We start from the raw sequence: 18,076 nt of genomic DNA on the forward strand, positions 1-18,076 counted from the left end.
GGCCCAGTCAGTGGTGCTGACCGGAGCTGCTGGCGTTCTGGTTGAAACCCAGACACCTGGCAACCCTAACTGTGCACCTACATGAAGCTTTTTCTGAAAATCCCTAATTTCTAGTCTACGTGTACACTACACACCACTAGCAGCGACGTGTGGGGTATGTGTAGCTACACGCAGCAGTGAAAGGCTCTGGCAGGGTGGAGGCAGCAGTGAAAGGCTCTAGTAATGGGGAGCTGGTGGAGCCTTTCCTTGCTGCTTTTCCGCTGCCGGAGCCTTTCACCACGGCTGAAGTCATTCCCTGTGGTAGGAAAAGGCTCCAGTAGCGGGGAGGCAGCAGGACAATACACTGCTGAAAATAGTGGCATAGGCCAGGAGGCATGCCTTGGGCGGCTAGAGAGCTGTATAGGGTATGTACTCAAATACACCCTTGGAGGGTGTGTATATGTACTCATTCTACTTGCCTAAACCAGGCCTGACCGTGTATACTGCTATTTGTACCCATGCTAGGGAAGCTACCCGTGTATATACACTACACCCCTGAAAGAAGGTACACCCTTACTGCTGCACCCACTAGTTTTAACTGTTTGTGGGCCAGTCTCTCATTGCTTTGTGGTATGCAACTTTACCTTCCATGCCCCTCCCTCTTCACAACCTTGTAACTCAGTAGGACTGGTCTTACACAGACACAGATCCATCTACCGCTGAAAGTATTTCCAAATGTTGCCTAGCTGATGGGTTTTTTTGAAATGCTGAAAGGTAGTTCGCAGTAATTGTACAGACCGGGGATGTCCTCCTCTTTAGAAAAGATTAAATTTATTCTCATTTTGCCGAAAGATTGTCAGACACTAATTGTAACAGGTAACAAAAATCAGTGAGCAGATGGGTGTTTTGAAGTCATTGTACATGAACATCAGCAAAAGTAAGTTTTGATCAAGTGTGACGTACGAGGGTACAGTCCATACTAATGAGCAGCTGTGTCACCCCTGCCCTGCAACCTAGGGTGCCTTACAATGCCTTGCTGAAGTAGCTCACAGCTGTGCCGCTCACAAACAGCTTCCAGCATACAAGGCACATTAAGATTTTTTGTTACCGATAATATAGTGAATGTCAGGGGGCGTAACCTTTACTGGCTTTATGCAGTCTGGATAAATGCCTCCGTTCTTTTGCCATAGGATTTTGGGGGAGTGGGACCACTAAAAGCTATGAAATTTTATTCTGGACATACACTTTTCAGGGACCTACATGACCAGCTGAAGTCTATCAAATTGTACACATGTGAGCAATAGGTAGAAAATGAATGTGAACCAAAGGATTCTGTTATGTGACTGCTTCCAAAAAGGACATTATATTCTTCTTCCTTTCAAGTCTCTTGCAGTTCTCTTGAGTATCACGCCTGCAAGATTGAAATTAACTCTTCCTTTTTCAAGAATGTTTAGGGCATTGTTTGGAATCCCGTAAGCTTTTCAAAAGAATAGTAAAAAGTTTTAAGTTTGCAATGACAATCTTTCCTGTTAATGTTTCAATGCAGTGTACTTGTGAGCTCTTGAATTGCATATTAGATGGGGAAAATGTGACTGTTCCATTTCAAAATGCCTCTGTGTACAGCCCTGTGCAGTCAGCTTCATAACATGTATTTTTGAGTCCCTGCTTCAAGAGCTTCCTTGCTAATTCAAATACTTAGTTATCTGACAAAATACAGAAAGTTCCATTAAACTATTGTAAACTAAAATATGCTCTTAATACAACTTTGAACTTCCATGCTAATGAGTTGCAGATTTCTCTGGCAAATTCCATTTTAGCACAGAAAGTGCTGGCTCTGCAGTGATAAACTGTCTCCCCCACCTCTTTAAACATTTATATATAATATATATATATCCACAGATTGTGACTCACTGTTAGTTTCAATCTTTTTCCTGGCAATGAGGATGTCTCCAGAACTCTCTGCCTTTTCTGTATCACTTCCTGAAATCGGGAACTGGGAAAAGCATCTACAGAAAATTACCAGGCTTGAAGTCTGGGGTTTTCATGTACTGGTTGAAATGTTTGAGTCCATTCCAGCTTTTTCCTGATTGCTCCAGGAAAAAAAGTTACATAGGCTAAGTCTGACCGGGTGCAGTTTGGCACTTTCCCAATTAGCTGTATTCTTTCACTGCCCACGTTTAGTATACCACAGTGTTTACAAAGGAGTTGTCCTGTATTCATTTTGGCTGAAATTCGTTTGAGATCGATTGTTTTGATCCACGCTAAAAGAGAAATAAGGTTTTCAAAAGAGAAATAATAATAAATAATAAATGCCCCCCTCCCCCCCTTACATTGCTCAGCTTCCTTCCATACTGAAGTGGGTGATCCTAGACAATAAAAGGCTTTGTTTGGAAGCCTACTCCACCAGTCTGGCCTGGCTCTATTTGTGACCTATTTAGTTTTAGGAGGGCATATTAGCTGCTTTGTGCAGCTTCATCCTTTCAGTGTTCCATAGTTTAGGAACTGCTGATAGAGAGTTAAGGGCAGAACTAGCATGTTGTGAACTTGAACAAAACTCTTGAAGGCAAATTTATGTATATTGAGGAGGAAATAGTGGGGAACTCCTGCTTTCCCCTAGAGTAGGATAAGGAAGGGAAGTTAGGATGATAATATAGCTGTTGTATAGCACTTTTCATCAATGGATCTCAGGACTAGGACAGTTGGTATCTTTGGAAATTATCCACTTTTAGCAAAATATTGTTTTTTAAATGGGCATGATTGTTTTACTGGGCTAGCCTACACTAGAAGTGCTACATTGGTGCAGCTGCGCTGTTGTAACACATTTGGTGAAAATGCTGTGTGCCGACGGAGAGAATTTAGGGAGGTTGCTTATTCACACCCCCGAGCAACGTAAATTATACCAAAGTAAGGGGTAGTGTAGATTTGGCCACTGACATGGACAGAGATTTAAACCTGCGAATCTCAAAGGGAGCTGTTTGGTTCAAAAACAAACCACTCACCTGTGTGAAGGCTGTTTCTTCATTTGTAATTAGAGGGATCGATTCTAATCTTGCTAACTCCTCCTTCACACTCCTATAGCTCTGTTGAAACCCAGCTGTCAGCTCTGTGATTTACCCTGAAGTAAGTGAAATCTGAATCTGGCTCAGGGTAACTCCAGTGACTACAGAGTGGGGAGAGGTGTTACATGTGTAAAACCTCACCAATGTGCTGTCAGTTCCCAACGCTGGAGAAATCACTCTTGTGTGTTTGTGAATAGGTAGATTTCTGCCAGAATATTGTTTCACTGGGTGTAGTTGGATCGTGATTTAAGGACTAGCTGGAACACACAGCTTCTTGCTTACATCAAATGAGGTGGGGGGGGGGAGGATGGGGGGAATTCTGTTGCTCCAACGGAGCCTTGAGGAAGTAACAGGATTTTTTCCCCCAATCAGAGATAAGCAGGAGCTTTGTGTTCCCGTTTATCACTACTGGGTCATGATCCAAACAGGCTTGCTAACCAAGTGATACTCATGCAGGAGTCAGTCCCTTCACAGCATGGGACTTTTAAATGATGATTAACATTCGCCCTCTTGGCTCACGATCCCCCACATTCAAACCTTTATTCAGATTTTAGGTGGAAGATGTCCAGCTTCAAACCATCTACAATACTGCTTTCTGAGAAGAGCACTCCTGTATATTTTGTAAGGTTGCCTTTTTTGGCTAGCTGCATTAAGTTTCCATTTATTAAAACTCATCTTAACTGCACCACTCCTTATTTTACTGAGGAGACTTTAATCTATTCTGTAAATTAGGTCAGTCTTAAAATTTTACAGCTTTTTAAGTATTCATAGTCTGGGCCAAACTTCACCACCAGTTCAGTGCCTCTTGTCTTGACTCATACAGTTATCTCAATTCAGACTCTCACTTCCAGAGGGGGACAATGTTTACAGTCCAATCTTCTCATTACCATGGAGTTTTCATGAGTTTCTGCTTCCAAACATGTTAAGGGTTGCATAGCACAACTTCCAGATCACTTAACAGTAACTTCACCATTGTTTATATAGCAAATTGCATTTATATTGAATGAAGAAGGCATAGACTGTAGCGGACTGGCCAAAAATATGTCAGAAATAAACCTCCCCCCTCCTTGAATCTCTCTGCCTTCTTTGAAAGAGTGTGATTAATAATCTCCTCCTCTTCCTGCCATTTCTCCCCATCCCAACTTCCAGATGTAAACTTAAGTCCTATTTAATATAATAATGACAATGTCCCATTTCTCCAACAGCAAAAATACACCCACAAAACTGATCAGTAAAGGATACCAAGTTTGTTCTTGAGCAGGAGGCTTGAATATAATAGAACTGGAATGTATCAAGGCATAATTGTGTTAGGACCAGTTAGGTGAAGGTACTTTTTGTTTGGAGTAATTGCCTGCTCTGACTAGAAAGAGGAAAAAGTCCTAGGGGTGGCAAGGGGCTGAGCACTATTGAGTTGGCACATCAGGTCCTTTTCCCTAACGAAAAGGTACATAAGATGATGATAAGTAGGATGGTGGAACAGATGCACAAAGGAAAAGCCCCAACACAGATCTGGCATTTATACATTCATTTTTATTTATGTGACATGTACCCCATGATTAAGGCCCGTCATTTTCAGTTTTTATTTTATTTAATGTTTCCGAGGAGTTTATCACTACAGCAACAAAAACAGGTGAAAATCGGTGCAAAATTATTAATTTTTCTGGGTAAATATCAGGATTTATTTTGGTGGACAGAAGGACGGGAAAAAAGTATTCAGTAGGTTAATGCTTTGATGAAAATAATTCAATGTGGTTTGCTGCAGAACTAAAACTGAACTCAAAACACAATACCACTTCTGAGTTTAGGAAAACAATATATTTCTAATCCCCAAATAAAACTTTTCATTTGAATAAACAGTTTACTGTTGTAGATTTAGAACTATTAGCCTATAAATATTTACATTTAACAATTGGCCATACCATTTGCACTACGTACACTCAACTTTCAGCCTTTTCTCCTGATTTTTTTTTAAACTTTTGAATACTTCCTTGTGTTTTGAGACGTATTCTGATACAGATTTTTGTTTTCTTCCCATTTTAGTATATCAAATCTTTAAACCATTATCTGCTAACAGCTTGAAATGTGACGTGGTAGATGTGAGATTCATCAGTACATTCAGATGTGTACACACTTAGAGCTTGAGTGCAGGCCTGTTTGTTTGTGTGTATCTTCTAGACTAATACATAGCCTTACTTCAAGAGGCAGCTTTGCATATACACGCAGACTAATGTATTATCGTAATACATATATCTCATGCAATGTATTGTATTTCCTAATGCAACAAATTATTTTTTTTATATATTTGAATGATACAAAAGTAGGATGAAAATCAAGAAAAAAACAAATACTTTTTGTAAAACCCATAATTTTTTTGTTAAAAATTGGTTTAAACTGAAAATAAAGGGGCTTACCCACCAACTGTGTTCCTTGTAATGGATGCATTTTAACTTGGCAAGGAGATTTGTAGATGTAGTTTGAAAAATTAACAAATCTGTCTGAGCAAAATGTGTACCTCCTAGGTGTGCGTTCAAACACCCATTTAAAAATTGGATGCAGGGTTTTAAAGGCATTGTGGGGTAGTGTGTCAGTGCAACAGTGCCCCCTCTGGCCATGCATGGCACAGCCCCTGGGCTCACCTAGCCTAGCGGGGCTGTCCATCTAATTCTGGTGACCAGGAGTCTGAAAAGCCTTTCTCCAGTTCCAGGTCCATTGGGGGTTGATAGGGGAACCCAGGCCCGCCCACTCCACTGGGTTCCAGTTCAAGGACCTCAAGTTAGATAAGGAAAATCAGGGTTCTTCTGACTCTGACCGTGCCTGCAGCTGCTTCCCCTGGATCTCTGCAGGCTCTCTAGCCTGTCCATCGTTCATCCCCTCCTGGGCTGTTGTTTCTGGTCAGCTCTTTAGTAGTTTGCTGGCAGGAGCTCCTTTCTCTAACCTGCTCGCTCCTCTGGTATCCACCCACCCTTCTGCTTCCCAGCCCTTTTAGCCTTCCAGCTGTTGCAAGGCTTCCAATCAGCCTTGGCCAACAGCGCCTGTATTAATTCTTTGGTTGCTGGCCCAGTGTAGGGTACATACACCCCATGACAGGCATTCATTAGGCAGCCTTGATAAGCTACAAAAGAGTTAAAATAAAAGAAGAATGAACACTGCTGTAGAAACTTAGAGCAGCAAGGTTAACTATGTTATCCACCTGTGTTGGTTTTGACCTAAGAAGCCCTGTATGCTAAGGCCCTGGCTATTTTAGGATATGTCTATGCTGCAAAAAAAGATTTGCAGCAGAGTCTCACAGCTCAGATCAGCTGATTCGGGCTCCCACTATGGGGCTAAAAATAGCAGTGTAGACATTGGGGTTGGATTGCAGGTTCTGAAACTCAGTGAGGGAGAAGGGGAGGGTCTCGGAGCCTGGATTCAAGCTGAAGCCTGAACGGCTACACTGCTATTTTTAGCCCCATAACCTGAGCCCAAGTCAGTTGACCTAGGCTGAGACATGCTGCCTGGGGAGTCTTTGTTTGCAGTGTAGACGTACCCTCAAAGGCACTTCACTCCTTGTTGGTACCATTGCAGTTGACCTAATGAGCTTGTCTTCAATGCTTAAAAAAAAATGCATTTTTTACTGAGGGGTAACTAATGGACGTGAGCTATCCTGTGGTAAAGACACAGTGAAGATGAGCCCTCCCCTCCGCCCCACCCTTTTTTTTTTTTTTTAAACTGTGAGGTAAATTTGCTGCTGTCAGTCTGCGGGGGAGCGGGGAGGAGGCAATAGGGCTGACCTCAGTGTGTTTACTTCAAGGTCAATCTAAATTTCTTGTCTTCACTGGGTTATTGCCTTCCGATAGCTTATGCGCATTAGCTACTTCGAGGTAGAAAAACACAGCTCCTTTAGCAGTGAAGACCAGCCCAATGGCTTTGGATTTAAACAGGAGAGGATCTGGTGGCATGTTTTCTGTGTGGAACTCTGGTCAGTTGACAGTGGAGCATGCTGCAAGGCCTACTTAGACAATTTTTTTCCTGAGGGGATTTTTTGGTTGGGATTAAAGTTGCATTTTACTTTGCAAGGGAAGGGGATCAGGGTCAGGTCTTCACTAGATTTTCATTTTGTAGTTATTTTATTTGTACTGCAGAGAAACCAAAGTGTCCATTGTGCTAGGTGCTGTACAGATTCATAGTAGGAGAGAGAGTCTGTCCCAAAGAGCTTACAATTTAAGTTTAAAACAAGACAAGATGATGCAACAAACAAAATGGAGAGAATGGACAGGGGTTAACAGTGAAAGTGTTGTCAACTCTCTTTTTTTAGTCAGAAGTCTCATGGTATTTGGTATTAAAGCCCCAGTTACTACAGTCAGTTGATGGTTACGTGAAAATCTCAGCTTTCATTTTAAAAACAAACAAACAAACAAAAGTTTCTAGTCTGTGGACAAAAGCTTAACAAAATTGAACCCCCAAACCAGAAAGCAAATAAAAAGAAGCCCCAATTAATTATTTTTCAAATCTCATGGTTTTTAAGACAATATCATGATTTTTGAGGACCTGACCAATTTTATGTATGTATGTCTGTATTTATTTATTTACTTGGGGTTGGCAACATTCTGGTTAGAGAGAGATGCTCACTGAGATGGTTTTACAGTAATTTAAAAATGTATTAAAATATGAATCAATCTGTAAAGTTGTTGATTTAAAATATATAGTAGCTAGATGTAATTTTCTCATCAATGGTTTAACAAAATTCAGAAATAAATAGTACAAAAAATTGTCCACCAAAATGTCTTACATTGGTTTGAGCATGTGAACTCTTGTACCCAAAGTTTCATAAGTTTAGTAAACGCTTATTGATTTTCAGTTTTGCACGCTTAGGACTCTAGGCCTAATTTACTTTCTGTGACTGCCAGGCTAAAGAATACTCTCGTGAAACATTAACTTTTGGCACAATCTAAAAAAGCTGCTAGGGAGAAGTTATTGCAGTGCATATATTTCTCACTTGTTGATACATGTAGGTGAGATGTTTTTGCCTTGCTCGAGAGAGGAGACAGTTCTTTTTTCTCTTTGTCCAAACACTGCTTATGAAATATGATTATTTTGTTTAGTAATTGAGCTTCTTTGTAAGGCTTAGTTAACAAAAATTTAATCTCTCATGTCAAACATTTGTGCATTAATACTGTATGTTGAACACTTCTGAGCATGTTCAGAAGAACAAAAGGTATCGTTTTCTGTGTTTGTGGAATATACCTAAACAACTATGCTTAAATCTCTCCTCCCACTCCAACAGCGAGTTGCCAGAATCTCTAGGCTTTGTCTACACTACACAACTTTTAGCGACACAGCTGTGTCGCTACAGCGGTGCTGCTAAAAGTCGTGCAGTGTAGCTGCTGTTTGTCGTCTCTCCTGCCAACAAAAACTTCCACTCCCAACGAGCGGTGTTTGCATTTGCATTGTCAGCAGGAGAGCGCTCCTGCTGACAACACGCTGTTCACACTGGCACTTGTTGCGGCAAAACTTTTGTCTTTCAGCGGTTTGTTTGTTTTTATAACACCTCTGAAAGACAAAAGTTTTGTCATTCAGTTGCCAGTGTAGACATAGCCCTATACAAGGTGGGTACCTTTCTAGAAGTTTAGGGTGGAATTTTCCAAAAGCACCCAGTGCTTGATTTCAGTGGGAGCATAGTCATGCAGGATGCTTTGGAAAATTCAACTGTTAACCTATAACTTAGTTCAGTCAAGTCCTAGATATATCAGCATAGGGAAAGCTTTAATTAGGGAAACTGATCTTTTTTTTTTTTTTTTTTTTTTTTATAAACCCACCTCATTCTCTACCTTTTTAATACTGTTATGGCAAAAGGTGCTTAATGGTTGCATAATCACTGAGATGGAAGCACCTAGGATGAAACTCCCCATAAAAAGAGTTAAAGATGCCATACACAGTAACCACAACCCAACACATCATTAAGGGTGGGTTAAAACATTCTCCTTTGTCTGGCACTTGAAGCACCGAGGTTCCAACTTCCTTGGTACTGCAGAGCCCCAGGTTCACTTTTCTAGGTCATGTAGCCTTGGTGAGCAGCCTGGGATTTAGGAGTTCCCCAGGTGTAAAATTGAAGGGATTAGTCTGTAAAAAGAGAGACTTGCGGGGGGCCCCTCAGAGACAAGACAGCTGTTTCTGGGGTCAGGGCAAAAAGTGCCTTGCCTGAGGATTCTGGAAGAAGGATTTGCCTGTGTGCCATGTGTTACCAAACCTGTTGAAGGGTTACAGGACTTGTGTACATACTGTAAATAATCAAATCGCATTCAGAAGATACCTGGCTTCAAATTACAGATTTCTGCTCCAGACAGAAATTGACCAAATTTTGCTACCGCTGGGTGGTAATATAAATCTACAGGCTGCTGATCGTGGAGAGATGTGCACTTTTACTGGCCATTGAAGTATTAAATAGGAATATGGTGAGAGAGCAGAAGGGACTGAAATATCTTTTTCATTGGCCTCTTTGTGCTATTGAAATTAGAAAAATAAAATAACTTTCTCTGACACTATGGAAACCTGTCTTGGTTTCTGTGTTGTTCTGGACTAAGATCAGACTAAGGGTACGTCTTCACTACCCGCCGTATCGGCGGGTAGCAATCGATTTATCCGGGATCGATATATCGTGTCTCGTTAAGACGCGATATATCAATCCCCGAACGCGCTCACCGTCGACTCCGGAACTCCACCAGAGCGAGCGGCAGTAGCGCAGTCGACGGGGGAGCCGTGGCCATCGATCCCGCGCCATGTGGACCCCAGGTAATTCGATCCAAGATACTTCGACTTCAGCTATGCTATTCGCGTAGCTGAAGTTGCGTATCTTGGATTGATCCTCCCTCCCCCCCCAGTGTAGACCAGCCCTAAGGGTTATCCAGCCATCTGTTTGTTTTAGCCGCCTGTGGGGACTGGAGTCTGCTTTGTTTTCCTTTCCGCAGGATTTCCCCATCAGGAAGTAATAGCATGCCTATGGACACAGAGATTTCCTTACAAGGTGTATAATGTACAAGGAAGTTTTGATTCAAGTAGTCACAAGTATTGAGTAATGGAGCTGCTGATTCACAAGAGAGGGTATTTTTTGCAGCATGTGGGACTGATGTATCAACTAGTCAGCTTGCTGATACTTTAAACACAGACATAGCAAAATTTCAGTAATTTTCATGTCTTATGTACACAAGGAAGCTATTGCAAAATAAGCTAGGGTGTGGATTTAAACTGCAGTAATTTATTCTTCACTACCTCCTTGTGTGGACTCTCCTTTTTTGTACTAAAAGTGCCTCTAGGTTAATCCATTTTCAGGCTATTCCAGGCTATTTCCCCTATGTAGACAAGCCCTTAGTTATCTCCCACTCTGAGTGCTGTACCCTAGGGGCTTGATTATCTTCTCACTGAAATGGCAAAATTTCCATTGCTCTTGGTGGGAGAAGGATCAGGGCTGGGTATGTTAGATGATTTTTACATTTACACTTACACAAGAAACCATTCAAGTTATCTTACTCCTCCCAAGCTTCCACAACAACAGTTAACTTTTAGGGCATGTATATGGGGGTACTCAGGAAAGTGAAGTGGAATTAACTTAAAGTATGAAGTCAATGCACATACGCCCTTAGGAAGGCGCAAGTTAGCCATAACTGTCTTATTCAACTTACTTACGTTTTAACTCATTGGTTAATGTAGACAGCAAAACTTTACTCCTGCTTTGTATCTAATCATATCAGTTGGTATATTTTTGAATCTTTACTTGATTTGATAACATTCAGAGTGGAAATTGCAACACTTGTGCTCTTACAGTAATTCAGCATTCTGCCTGTGCTTCTTACATGTTGGGTAAATAGTCACATATCCCATAGAGATATAAGCACATCAGAAAAAAATTACTTCTATCAAAGCTATTTCTGTCCTCAAATATTATTGGTTTCGGCTTGCTTTTTATCTCTGTCTGTATTAGTATTGTTTCTCTAAAGCTCACTCGGTGCTCATGAAATAATGCTGTGTTTTTAATTTTCTTTGTAGGGGATAGAAATTTTGCACCTAATGATCCACTGGAGTTTAAGTCTCATCAGTGGTTTGGAGCATCTGTGAGGTCTAAAAATGATAAAATTCTGGTAAGTCTTGCTTGAAATGTTTTTCGGACACTTCTACAGGAAAATACTGCAATGAAAGGACTGTGACAATTCAGAATTAAACTTAGCCTTGCCATCCAGTTTGAGTTTCTCATTAGGAGTTTATTGGCTGGCTTTTCTTCTTGTGCTAGAGAAAGTCTAGTATAATTCATGAATTAGTGGATGTTGAAGTTATTTCTGAAAAATTCCTCTAAAGCCCTTCCAACAGATTCTTTTATGAGAGTTGTACACAACCTTCTATCAACGAATGCACATTTCTAAAAATACAAGTGGACTTTTCCTTGTCTAAGGTTGTTACAACTGCCCATTGTGTAGGTAATGTGATGTACTTCTACTAAAAGCAGTGCTTTTGGATCTTTTTTCCTTGGGCATGCAGTAGAACAATGGTGCAAAGTTCCATCCGACCTGCTCAGGCGTTCTGAAGAGAGATCTGTTTTATAGACTGTCATGTCTTTTCCTCAGGCCTGTGCCCCCTTGTATCATTGGAGAACTGAAGTGAAACAGGAGAGAGAGCCTGTAGGAACTTGTTACCTTCATGATGGATCTAAGGCTGTTGAATATGCTCCCTGCAGATCTAGTACGTATAGAAGGTTTTGTTGTTTAACTTAGTAATTTCAGTTTCTCCTCTGTTACACCAATTTTATGTATATTTGTGGGGAGTAAGAAGAGAATCTGTTTTGTGCCTTCCCTCTTTTTCCATGGTCAGGTTGGCATTTGTGGCAATTGGGGAAGAGCCTGACCCAAAGCCCCAGGTCTGGGCACTCCTGAACTTTCGAGGTGTTCAGGATTTGCATTCAAATTTCACAGATGTCGGTGTGTCTCTCTCTCTCTCCACCCCCCCACCACTCCCACCCCCGTTCCCAACAGTGGATCAAACTAAGACCATGGATCCAAATATCCCTGAATTTTGGAAAATCCAGATATGAATTTCACAGCTCATTGATAATTGTTGCGGCATCCAAAATGAGCCCACTTTCCTTCTGGGATGTGGATGTTGCTCTGTTGCAACCCCCAATGCATGAATTTCTGAATCTGGAATTATTAATGTCATATTAATGCTCCAATTGATGCTCCTTTTAACTGTATGAAATGTGCCAGAGCAGATTAAAGTTTCTGCCAGTGAACTACTGAAGAAGAGAATAACTAGGGTACTGCAACATATTATGAGTACAAAGTGCCCTGCACAGAACAGTCTCACTTCTGTGCTGCTTAGCTGTGTCAAATAACACCCTACTTTTAGTTGCTAACATTTTCAAAAGTAGCCTCTGATTTTTGGTGCCTTCGTGTTTTTTGTACTCAATTTCAGATATCATGGGTCTATTTGTTTGAAAGTGCTGAGCACCCACAAACCTTGGTCATATCAGTGGGGGCTGTGGTGGCTCACACCTCTGAAATCAGACACAAGATGTCTCAACTTGAGCACCCAGAATAAGAGATTACTTTTGAAATTTGTTACCCTATTTCTTTAACCTGCTTTTGAATCACAACACTGACTGAGAAATTTTGCAGAACAGCGGGAAGTGCATTCCATAGTCATCCAACATAAAAGCATAAACGTCTATGTCTTAAACTTAACGAATATTCAACAGTTATAAATAAGGGCCTGTCATATTACTGCCCTAAAGCTGTATATTCAGGGGATTAACTCAGTCATAAAATCTCTCTCTGGGCTGAATCCTAGCATGGGAACTATCAGCCTGGAATGCTTTTCTCCTCTTCTTCAGACAACCCTTGAAATATATTATAGTTATATAGCTTTCTGGTGGTGGTGTGGTTTTTTTTTTTTTTTTTTTTGGCATAGAAAGAGAAAAATATGTTCCTTTTTCCAGATACTTTACATCTATTTTTCCCCAATACCTTTGGAATTTAACTCAGCAGGAATATGGAGTTACCATTTACTTCTATTCAGATAGGCCTAGAACTAATCCTAAAGTTATTTGATTATGTGTTGAAGAACAGGAAGAAATATCTGCCTTGCCATATTAGAACAAACTATTGAAGCACCTAACTTGGTATCTGACCTCTGGCTTTGACCACTGCTTCAGAGAGAGGGACAAAAATCTCCCTCACACCAAACCAAAAATCACCTGGAGTTCAAGTTCACCCAGTCCAGGCTCTGGCCATCCGAGGATGTTTGAGCAGATGGGTCAATGTAATTATAACCATCTTACCATTCCCTGTCACAAAGTTTAATTTATCACTCTCCCCATCTTTTTTTTTTTTTTTGTAGCAATTATTGATGCTGATGGACAGGGATTTTGTCAAGGAGGCTTTAGCATTGATTTTACAAAGGTATGTGATGCTCATTGGATGTAGCCTGTTTTCACAAGTCAGCAGACAAATTACAGCATTTCCAACCAATACCTGATATAGGCATGTATCTATTTTTTTAAACTAAAGATCCATCATTCCTAAAAGTAAAAATTAAGTAAAAAAAAGTAAACTCATTGAAAAGTTTGGAACAAGCCATCATTATGAGCCCTGATCCTGCAAGGTGCTTAGCACCTAAGCTCTGAAAGATCATGCCCTTCATAAGTACCCTGCATTTCCAGCTTCTGTCAATGTAATTTTATGAGACACTTAACCATACACTGGTCACTTCAAGTCACTAAGTCAGTTCTCTTCCAGAAATTACTTGCTCTGAAAGTGACAGTGTGACCCCCTCTTAATAACTCCATTAGTAGACTGTGCTTGTAGACCCAAATCACTGCTGCTTATTGAGCCCCAGCTCTAAATTTCCTGTATCTTCTTGCTCTTGTTCTCTTCCTTATGTTTTCTTTCTTTATGTATGTAGGTTGCTGTATGAAAATGTGTTTTTCATATATTCTCTTTTAATTTTCCTTTTTTTGGTTTGATTTCTTTTAAAATCCAAACATAGAAAAAATGTTTACAAAGCTAAGCATCACATAAAAAACAGGACTTGATCCAGCAACACGCATAAGCACATGCATTGCTGTAAGCACGCAAGTAGTCCCAATGACTTGAATGGGACTGCTTGTGCTTAAAGTTACAAACATGCTTTGCTGGATCATAGCCATACCAAGTACAGGAAAAGCTGTGTTATCTGGCACTTTGCAAACCAGAAAGCTCTATAATCCATCCTTTTGGGAGGGGTTGCGGGGCGTGGGCTCTGGGAGGGGGTGCAGGTGCGGGAGAGGGGCAGTGGGTTGGGGTGTGGGAGAGGTTTCAGGGTGCTGGATCTGGGCGGCACTCACCTTGGGCAGCTCCCCACAAGTGGTGACATGTCCGGAGAGATGCGGCCAGCGGCTCTGTGCACTGCCTTCGCCTGCGGGCGCTGCCCCCACAGCTCCCATTGGCCGAGGTTAATGCTCCTAGGTGGAGGAATGGCCACAGGGGCTCTGTGCGCTGCCCCCACCCTGCCCCGAGCGCTGACTCTGCGGCTCCCATTGGCCAGGGACTGTGGCCAATGGGAGCTGTGGGGGCAGCGCCTGGAGGCGGAGGCAGCATGCAGAGCCGCTTGGCCGCACCTCTCTGGACATGTCGTCACTTTTGGGGAGCTGCCCGAGGTGAGAGCCATCCAGATCTGGCACCCTGAAACCCCTCCCGTGCCCCAACCCTGAGCCCCTTCCTGCACCCAAACTCCCTCCCTCTTAGTTAACTGGAATTTTTGACTTAACCGTCAACCCCCCATTCCGCCAACATGCTGGATAACAAAGCTTTTGCTGTAATATAGACAAAGATCAAAACCAAGACTTCTTTGTGTACAATATTTCTGTAGTTGATTAAGAAAAAGTAGGGGGGGGGGGAAGAGGAGGGAATAGTCTGTATGCCTCCACAGAAACCGGTCATATGGCAGACTCCTAGCAAAATGTCATACGATTTTGTTCTAACTATATTCTATTGTCTTAAAATTATGCCTGTAGGAGTCTCAGCTAAAATAACATGAATCATTCAGTTCAGAGTTTAAAAAGAAGAGGCGGGGTGAGGGGAGGAGCATAGGGGAGGGAAAAGAAATTGATCAAAAGCAGATGTCGATTTGCTTCAGTAGTGTTAAACCTAATAAAATTCTAGAAGTTCAACATTTTTAATTATTTCTTTTTTGTTTTTTTTATTCTCTTTTAGTAGGCCCGTGTAATCTCAAAACATAATTAAATAAATATAACAACATGAGGCTGGGTTGCTACAGGAACTTTACAGTACAAGAGAACTATGTGCCCCTAGAATTACCATATATTTCATTATTGTTTATTATTTTTCAGATGTATGGTAATGAGGGCTCTTATTTTTTTATTTAATTATTTCTAGGGAGACCGGGTACTTCTTGGAGGACCTGGAAGCTTCTACTGGCAAGGTAAGACAAATCACTTATGTGACAAAAAATGCTGACATCTTAGATTTTCCACCCCCACTCCACCTATCTTGACTCTTCCATAAACGTCAATATCTCAGTGAATGAGACACTAGAAATATATTTTTTTAATCCCATTAAAACATTTACTGAATATTTGAGGCAGCTTTAAAAGACTTCTTTGCACTGATTATTAACTAAATAGCCATACAAATGTTCTGTTAAATATATAAAGTGTGTGTGTTTGTTCCTAAAGGCAAATATTTTGTTTAAGCCCGATGAGGTTACTTCAGGGAATATTTTGCCCGTCCACCCAAAACCTTAAAAGCAAGGAAATGAAAAGTTAAGCAAGAGGTCTTTCCTGTATCTTATAACACAGACATCAAATTATTCACTGTCAATGAGACACACTACAGGCCCCACAAAGAGAAGTACATTCCATTTCCTTTGGATACAGAGATACGCTACATTCTCAGACTTCACAGTTTCCAAAATGCAGGGTACTTATGTAGGGCATGATCTTCACAGTTTCCACAAGAACATTTCATCTATCTTCTCCTAGAGGGAAGGCCTTCAACTGACCATTGCTCATCCACGGACACTGTGGGTGTATCTACACTGCAGCTGTGGAAGAGCCCTCTCCGCCTGGCAGACAGACACGCACTAGCTATGCTCAAACAAATTTGCTAAAAATAGCAGTGTGGACACGGTGGCATGGGCTAGCCACCTGAGTACAGACTCAAGGGGTCGGTTGGGCTTGTACTTGGGCAGCTAGCTTGTGCCGCAACGTCCGTGCTGCTATTTTTAGCACGATAGCTCAAGCAGCATAGACAGCCTGTGAATACAAAAGCCGATTGACTTGCTGCCACTACCACTAGTGAGCAGCTGCCAGATGTAGTTGCCCATGTTCCATGTACATAGCATAGTTTCTGTATTAGTGCAGACCCTGAATAAAGGAGAGTGATTAAAAATGCATTACAGATGCAACTGATGCTCATCAAATTGAGTTAGTAATGTATGTTTATTTTGTTAGCTCCTTGAGAAATTGTCATCTCTTACATAAAACTTGAAAGGAAAAAAAAATTCTAAATGTAACAGTAATTTATAAATAAAATAATGCTCCTGAACTTGCAGTTTCATAATTTTCCTACAATTCTTTTAAGCTAAATTCTGAAATGCCGCTAAAAGGCACGCAGTGTAGCCGCTGTTTGTCGGCAGGAGAGTGCTCTCTCGCAGACAAAAAACTTCCACCCCCAACGAGCAGTGGTAGCTTTATCGGCAGGAGAACTCTCCCCCCCGACAAAGCACTGTTCAGACCGGTACTTTTCATCGGTAAAACTTTTGTCATTTGGGGGATGTTTTTTTTCACACCCCTGAATGACAAAAGTTTTAACAACAAAGTCCACTGGAGACAAAGCCTAAGTCTTTGCTGGATCATGGTCTACATTTTTATTTTCATGCCTCCCAATGGCTACTGTTATTGTTGTCTAATGGAGGTTTCCCCTTTAGTCTAATGGAAAAGCTATTGGTTTAGAATCCAAACATTCTCTGATTAAGTCCCATTCTTCACAGTTAAATTCACCAGAGCAATTATCTATTTTAATGTATTTTTTTTTCCGCAGGTCAACTCATTTCTGATCGGGTGGCAGAAATTGTGGATAAATACAATTCCAAAGTCTACAGTATAAAGTATGATGACCAGTTAGCAACACGGTCCGCTAGTGCTGCTTTTGATGACAGCTACTTGGGTAGGTCACTTTGGGGGGGGAAAAAAAAGGGGATATTTGTATCAATATTGCAGCAAGACTCATTGGATTTGATCCTGCACCCATTGCAAAAGACCCAATAGCTTTTATTGACTTCATTGATTTCAACAGGAGCAGGTTTAAACCCTTACTGAATGTTAATGTTGATAAAGATAGCAGTTCATAAGAGTGTTTCTACCTGCTAAATGCCTATCCTTTTAGGATTGTGTGCATCCATCTTGTCTCTCATGGTCAATCTTGAGCTCTTGTACATGTTATCTAATCCATGTATATTTGCTTTGCACTTGCTTTTTATATGGTGTCAGAGATTTGTCACTTTCTCAGTGACTCTGTATGACCCTTGGGGGGAAAAAAATGTGTGACCAGAAATCTTTATCAGTGAGATTACTTATTATTCCGTAATCCTCTCCCTCTGCCCTTCAAAAAAGAAGTGTTCTAAGTCAGCAGCTGGTGTAACATGGCACAGAAAATCCCCTAATCCCCTAGTTCTTAAGTCCTTTATTACTTTAAAATTGTGAAAGTAAAGGAACAAGCCCTGTTCTGCCTTTACAGGACAGTCTAATGTACACCAGTCTGGCATGGAATCAGACTTGCCTGTTCAAATCATACCAGTTTCCAAGGTAATTCAAAATTCAACTTTCCCTGAGAGGTCTTAAAGGAGAATAAAAGACCCCAAAAAGTGTATAAGTGGACCCTGTTAATATGGGAACAGAGGTCAATCTCAGTGACCCATTTCCCCACCCTTACATAAACCTAGATAAGCAGGTGCTGGAGATTACGTTAAAATGCTGAAACATTAGAAGCGTTTGAAACCTACTTACTAGTTTAAATTCA

The 18,076-nt window shown here is 41.1% G+C and overlaps 1 protein-coding gene across 1 annotated transcript in view; it reads left to right on the plus strand.

Annotated features, from left to right (window-relative positions):
* The window catches only part of ITGAV (integrin subunit alpha V), a 78,431-nt gene that overhangs the window by 24,844 nt on the left and 35,511 nt on the right, over positions 1-18,076 (plus strand). The window contains exons 3-7 of the mRNA XM_065412981.1: positions 11,058-11,149; positions 11,630-11,744; positions 13,398-13,459; positions 15,434-15,479; positions 17,099-17,224. Coding sequence (XP_065269053.1) covers positions 11,058-11,149; positions 11,630-11,744; positions 13,398-13,459; positions 15,434-15,479; positions 17,099-17,224 — 441 coding nt within the window. The remainder of the gene's footprint in view (positions 1-11,057; positions 11,150-11,629; positions 11,745-13,397; positions 13,460-15,433; positions 15,480-17,098; positions 17,225-18,076) is intronic.

This window comes from Emys orbicularis, chromosome 11 (genome assembly GCF_028017835.1).
Source record: "Emys orbicularis isolate rEmyOrb1 chromosome 11, rEmyOrb1.hap1, whole genome shotgun sequence".
Taxonomy (NCBI): Eukaryota; Metazoa; Chordata; order Testudines; family Emydidae; genus Emys; species Emys orbicularis.